Source organism: Salvelinus fontinalis, chromosome 31 (genome assembly GCF_029448725.1).
Source record: "Salvelinus fontinalis isolate EN_2023a chromosome 31, ASM2944872v1, whole genome shotgun sequence".
Lineage (NCBI taxonomy): Eukaryota > Metazoa > Chordata > Actinopteri > Salmoniformes > Salmonidae > Salvelinus > Salvelinus fontinalis.
Genome location: NC_074695.1, coordinates 31,121,005 through 31,127,517, shown reverse-complemented (window position 1 = coordinate 31,127,517; position 6,513 = coordinate 31,121,005). Strand labels below are relative to the sequence as shown.

The following is a 6,513-nucleotide window of genomic DNA, read 5'->3' as shown; positions in this document are numbered from 1 at the left end:
GCAGAGGGTGGCTCATTACCCAATGACAAACTAACCAGGCGCCGGTGAAAAGGAGCTGTTGAGCTTACTCTGAAGCCGGACAACAGCCTACTGGACTGTGATAAATCTGCAAACACAGCCCCTTCCCTTTGGTCTTTTCATCTCCCCGGCTTCTCTTCACTCCCTCATAAACTTAAGTCAAACAGCAAGTACTTTCGCTTTACTTGTTTGATGAATGTAGGCTAGATCAGTTCTCAACAGTAATTCCTGTACTCTGCATTCCGCCGCATGGTATTGTCAGTGTCGACAAGTGTTTCAAGGATGTAATAATGATGGGAGGCATTTGGAATGTTTCAACCAGATTCCTGTTTTCTTTGTTGTGCACCACAAAGACTTCCAAGTTTGAAATTCCGGAACGTAGACAGAATTATGGATGTTAATTTTTTTCAAGTTGCCCTTCGTTAGTCAACTGAAATGCCTTTGAATCATTTGATCTTTTGAATTGTCAGAGTAAAAAAAAGAAGATTATAGACAGAATCCAGACCAGAAAAATGGGTTGTCATCCAACAACATCCAATCACACAAATAAAATCCCTGAACATGCCAATGCATACCCCTGCAATAGGGGGCAGTGGTAGTGGGAAACCTATGCTCTCCCAACAAACCCCATAGAACTAGGTATGCATCATTTGCTCTGATCCCAAAGCAAATAAAGTAAACGTGAGCTCAAGTACACACAGCTGGCCCTTGAGACTTGGGGATCCCGGGTAAACAAGTGTCCAGCATGCTTTGTCAGAGCTCACCCACCCAGGACTAGAGTTCATGAACAATGACTGATACGACACCAGGCCAGAGAATATGCAGGACTAAGGCTTAACAAACTTTTATTACATGTGGTACTTGTCAATAAACATGTGGTGAACTCTGGATCATGGACTCAGACAGGGATTTTAAGATTAGGGTAATTCCACAGTAACAGAGTGACACTATAAGACTCCAATTTTTCCCTTTAAAATCTATGTCAAACAAAAACCAATGATTGCAAAGTGCAGATACCAAGTTTGGTAACAGAACGATGGTACAAACAGCACAAACCGTAATCCTGTTACCAAACTTTGCATCTACAATGTTCTTCAAGTAAATGTGTTTCAGAAAAACACTCTTTGGAAATTGTGAAAAGTTGTACTTGTGCATTAATTTATATGGTTTGTTTAACTTTAAAATCATCAGTTTTTGTTTCACATACATTTCAAGGTGAAAGATCAGATTCTCAGTGTCACTATGTTACCATGGAATTGCCCATTACTCTGTTAAATCCACAAGAATCTAGGCCTGTTAGAGGGGTATACAGTATTTATCATAATTATTATGATTCAACTAGTGAGTTGGGCTACATTGTGCCACCTTGTGGCCAATGTAAGCAGAAACACATCCTCTGTGAGCATGTGTGGAGTTCGTCAGAAATACATCTGTGTTATACATACACTGTAGACAAGTGTTAGGCTTACTTGTCGACATCAAATATAGGGTGCTTCCTTTCCCTCTTGCGATTTTTCATTCATTCATTCATTCATTATGTAACCAATAAGTACTGAATGCACACAAATATGCTGTACTCCCCCCATCTAAGAAATGTTTGCTAAAAAAATAACACATTATAGTCATTCTCATGCCAGTCATCCATGATTAGGCCTATAGCCTAGCTGTTAATAATTCATTACACTCTTCGTTTGAGAGGTAAACCGCTGAACATCTATGGTAAACGGCACATAGCTCGCTGTTGTCAGTTCTGGATTTGAGAAACCAGAAGAAATTAGTCAGTAGATGGCGCCCTTTTCCTTCAAACTCAGGCTCTCACCCCATTATCCTAGTAAATTTTAAAAGTTATATATTACTTATGCTATTATGTTAGGTTACTACATTATACTCTTATTTTCTGTTATTATATTTCTGCTTTCAATGTGTTGTGTGACCTGCATTGTTTTGTAGCCTAGGCCAAATGTCTTCCATTATCCATCGAGGAATTAACGAGTTCGAGAAGAAAACGGTCAGTGCTATCCTCAGATCCTTGGGACGTCCCTACACTAAACTCTAATCATAACCCTTACCCTAACCTTAGCCCTTGCCTAACCCGAACCATTTTCAACGTCAATTTCAATAGGGTAGGGACGTCCCAAGGATCCAAGGAAAATTCCCCCTCTAGGCTGTAATAAGGGAAATCCGTTTCGGCACGTGCTCAGTGGAGGCTCAAGTGTACGGAGCAGGCGCACACAGTGCGACTGGCAAGCGGACAGATGTCGCGTCGCTTTTCCTCTGCACCCTTCACAGCTTCCGCGCTGGAATGATTGGCACTTAGATGTTCATACAGCCAATAAGACGTAGCTCAGTGAGATCTGCATAAAGTGACAGCCTGCCATTGGTTGACTGCGTGCCCCTGCAAACGGCCTCGCGTGCCATTACAGTTGTTGTTCTGAGGCGCAATTGGATCTCTTGATAAGGCCTAGATACTGATAAAATAATAATAATAATAATTCATAGGTTAAGACGAGTGAACAGCTATACTGAAATGTTAACCTATATCATTGAAGTATTAATGTATAGTTATTACAACCCTTATGTTTATCCAAATATAAATGCATTTTTTACGCATTTGCGTCAGTGAATATTAAAATAGTAAAAATGTATTTATTGGGTACTTTAGTATAAACCCACACACACTTTTTGAATGTAGGCTATATTCTTGCCTTCGTCCATTGGGAAAAAAAGTATTTATTTTCGACATTTGGGATAGGCCTATAGAAACTATTGAAAAAAATAAACATGCAACATTATTTCAAAGGTAGCCTATTTATATCAATATGGTATTAAAAGCATGGTGAGGCTTTGTAAAATACAGTATCTTTAAGCATCGTGAATATTTGTGAACACAAAAAGCATACATTTTTGAAGGGTATGAAGAAGTTGGAAGTAAACCGCCAGCGCATTCCCCCAATTCGCCTTATCACTTCACAGACAGACCGACTGCACTCGCCGCTTTGTTGTTTGTCCCTCCAGTGCCGATTGAGCAGCGCGTGACTGACAGCCCGCGGGGGTGTTGTCCAATCAGCAGTCTGCCCCGCGCCCAATGGGTGAGTCCGCACGCCCATTGGCTGAGACGAGTGTGGGAAAGAATGCAGAGAGGGTTTCACACGAACTGGGAGCATGCGAACCGTCTATAAGTACGGCTGGCGTGTGTCGGCAGCGGAGCAGACTCGACCTGCCCAACGTAGCTTGGCACAGCGCTCGCTCTTATACTCGATGACAATTCGGTTAAACCAAGTGATATAGCTGATCAGTGGGACTTGCTCACTTCTGCGTGACTGTCGTAGGATATCTTTCACATTGGTTACAATTTCATCTAAACATAAAGAAGCATAAATATTTTCCAACGTCTCCAAAAGGATATATTTTTTTCTATCTGCCGGAGGAGGTCATTTAATCCAAAATGCCAGCCGACACCATGGAGAAACAAACGGCATCCCCTATTGCTGGTGCACCTGCAAATGGTTCCCATACTCCAGACAAACCCAAGAATGCCAGCGAGCATAGAAAGGTACACTTCTAAAATTGCCTATGGATTTAAAATGAATCTGATATAATCAGCATAGACCTGCTATGCTAGGCTAATGTTGTTGCAAATTAAACTGTAGGTATGCTAACGATATTTTACTTGTGAGGTAACGTTACTCGGAATTATCCATTAACATGCAATTCATGTTAAAAACATTTATTTTGCAGTCCTCAAAACCCATCATGGAGAAACGTAGGAGAGCGAGGATAAACGAAAGCCTTGGCCAACTCAAGACACTCATCCTCGATGCACTTAAAAAAGATGTAAGTCAAAGTGATTTCACAATTGAAAATCACTGTTTAGTTCATTATTCCTGGGATTTAATGTTGTATCAATGCACACTCATTAACGTTGCTATGTTCTTATCCACAGAGTTCCAGACATTCTAAATTGGAGAAAGCCGATATTCTGGAAATGACGGTGAAGCACTTACGGAATTTACAGCGTGTGCAGATGACTGGTAAATTGCAATGCGAATATCTAATTTGACATCTGGCCAACACTTCGTTTTTACATTTTCATCGAATAGACACGATTTCTAATGTTCTCATTTTTCTTTTTCCTCAGCAGCGTTGTCAGCAGACACTACTGTCCTCAGTAAGTACCGAGCGGGATTCAACGAATGCATGAACGAGGTCACTCGCTTCTTGTCCACCAGCGAGGGGGTGAACACGGAGGTGAAGTCGCGGCTTCTCAACCACCTGTCAGGTTCCCTAGGCCAGATGATCGCCATGAACTACCCCCAACCAACTCCAACTCAACAGGCTCACATTGGGCAGCCTCTTCACGTGCAGCTACCTTCTACCCTGCCCAACAGTGTCTCTATGGGTTCCAAACTCAGCACCGTGGAAGCCTTGTCTCCTCAAGTTTTCGGGGGATTCCAGCTTGTGCCTGCCACCGATGGACAGTTTGCTTTTCTTATTCCCAACCCTGCATTCGCCTCAGCATCAACCCCAGTCATCCCTCTGTACGCTAACGCAGGTGTACCTATGACAGTCAACGCCAGTCCTGTCCACTGCAGCTCTGCGCCAACAGCATCATCCCCAGTCCATGGGATGACATCATTCGTCGGTGTTTCTCAGGCCGTCAGCCCTGTCGGTGTCAGCACTGGTTCGGAGAGCACTGAGGCTGTTTGGCGACCCTGGTAGTTTGGTTGAAATGGACTCTACAATAATGAAAGTTATTTTCATGAAGTAAATAGTTCCGTTCTAGGGGACATCGTTTCATTTGTTGGACATGGTAAACGTTTGTTTAAGTTATTGGCTGATTCCAAAATTTGGATGTTGGTGATAAATATGGTGTCCATGCAATGGAAGATTTATTCAAATGTTTGTGATGAAGTACCTTTTATGGAAATATTTAGTTTTGTACAAAGTTTATATTGATTGTTATACCAAAGCTGTGTGTTTTTATATTGTTTGTCGTTTTATGTTTGGAAATTGATGTTGGGCAGTGGCCCATTGACCTAATAAATCAGTTGTCAGACATTAACAATTTTGTCTTCACTTCCATATCACTGCTATAATCCTTACAGTGGTGAGAAAAGTACACAATTGTCATACTTTAGTAGAAGTAAAGATACCTTAATAGAAAATGACTCAAGTAAAAGTGAAAGTCACCCAGTCAAAAACTACTTGAGTAAAAATAGGCTATCTGGTTTTAAATATGCTTAAGTATCAAACATAAAAGTAAATGCTATAAATCGTTTAAAATGCCTTGTATTAAGAAAACCATAGGGCACGTTTTTTTAAATGTAGCCTATGTATAGCCGAGGGCTATCCAACACTTAGACATCATTTACAAACGAAACATTTGTGTTTAGTGAGTCAGCCAGATCAGAGGTAGTAGGGATGACCGTGTTATCTTGATAAACGGTGAATTTGACCATTTTCCTGTCCTGCTAACCATTCGAAATGTAACGAGCACTTTTGGGTATGAGGGGAAATTTATGGGAGTAAAAAGTTTATATTTTCTTTAGGAATTTAGTGGAGTAAAAGTTGTCAAATATAAATAGTAAATTACAGATACCCCCCAAAACGATAAGTAGTAGGCTACTTCAACGTATTTTTACTTAGTTACTTTACACTTAGAACATAGTTCTACAGGTTTAGGATGTCTTGTTTCTATAAGGCCCCTATGTAAAAGTAAATATTAAGTAGGCTATCTTATTGTTTAGTCTTGTGTGTAAAAGTTGAATAGCCAGTTGAACATCAGATATAGGCCTAATGTCTGTCAGGGTCTAGGCTCATATCAGTGCAGGTTGAGTAGTTATAGGCCAAAAACGAACCTGTAATCTTAATCCATAGTGAGATAGGATGGTAAAAGCCCTGACATTTCACTTGTTTACAATTTTTCTTAAGTGTGGCGGGAAGTTAGTCATTCCGGTGTCCTCTAAAATGCAGAATGGGTTGAAATGACAATGGCGGGGGTGTATTTTTTCTTTTGCAAAAAGGTAATTACAAGTTTGAAAGGGGTCTCATCCTGTATGCAGCGGGATCTCTAAGAAGTCTAAAACCCTATTCATGGGCCTGGGAAATGTGCTTTGGGGTTAATGTCACTAACAGATTGCCTCACTGAAATGAGAATATGGAAGGATCCTCGCTTCCTTTTGTGCAACCATTGTTCAGTTAACCCATGTAGGCATAAGTGAATAGCGAAAACGAGGGAAAATGGGGAGTTTAGTACCTTGGCGGGTAAATTGGATGGAAGAGTTGAATTGATCAAAGCAGTTCTCCTGGACCTCATGACTTTGAATTGACATAATACATGTTAAATTCGAAATTTCCTTTTGAAGTAAGGATTCATGTTCCAAATAAGTTCTGAATGAAACAAAATAGCACCTTAATTTCTCCAGCCAATCCAAAATGTCTCTCTCTTTCTCTGTCCCCCCGTCCCTCTCCATGTTATCCCTGGATGTAAACGTA

At 40.8% G+C, this 6,513-nt stretch overlaps 1 protein-coding gene across 2 annotated transcripts; it reads left to right on the top strand.

The window, feature by feature from the left end:
* The first annotated feature begins 3,193 nt into the window (after positions 1-3,193).
* LOC129830038 (transcription factor HES-4-B-like) lies at positions 3,194-5,083 on the top strand. Of its 2 annotated transcripts, none has more exons than XM_055892205.1 (4): positions 3,194-3,571; positions 3,757-3,852; positions 3,962-4,049; positions 4,160-5,083. In XM_055892205.1, the coding sequence occupies exons 1-4, from the start codon at positions 3,464-3,466 to the stop codon at positions 4,735-4,737; spliced, it is 870 nt and encodes a 289-aa protein (XP_055748180.1). In that variant the 5' UTR covers positions 3,194-3,463; the 3' UTR covers positions 4,738-5,083. The 2 variants fall into 2 exon arrangements, with proteins under 2 accessions (XP_055748180.1, XP_055748177.1); XM_055892202.1 differs by having other exon boundaries at positions 3,196-3,571; positions 4,157-5,083.
* The last annotated feature ends 1,430 nt before the right edge of the window (positions 5,084-6,513 follow it).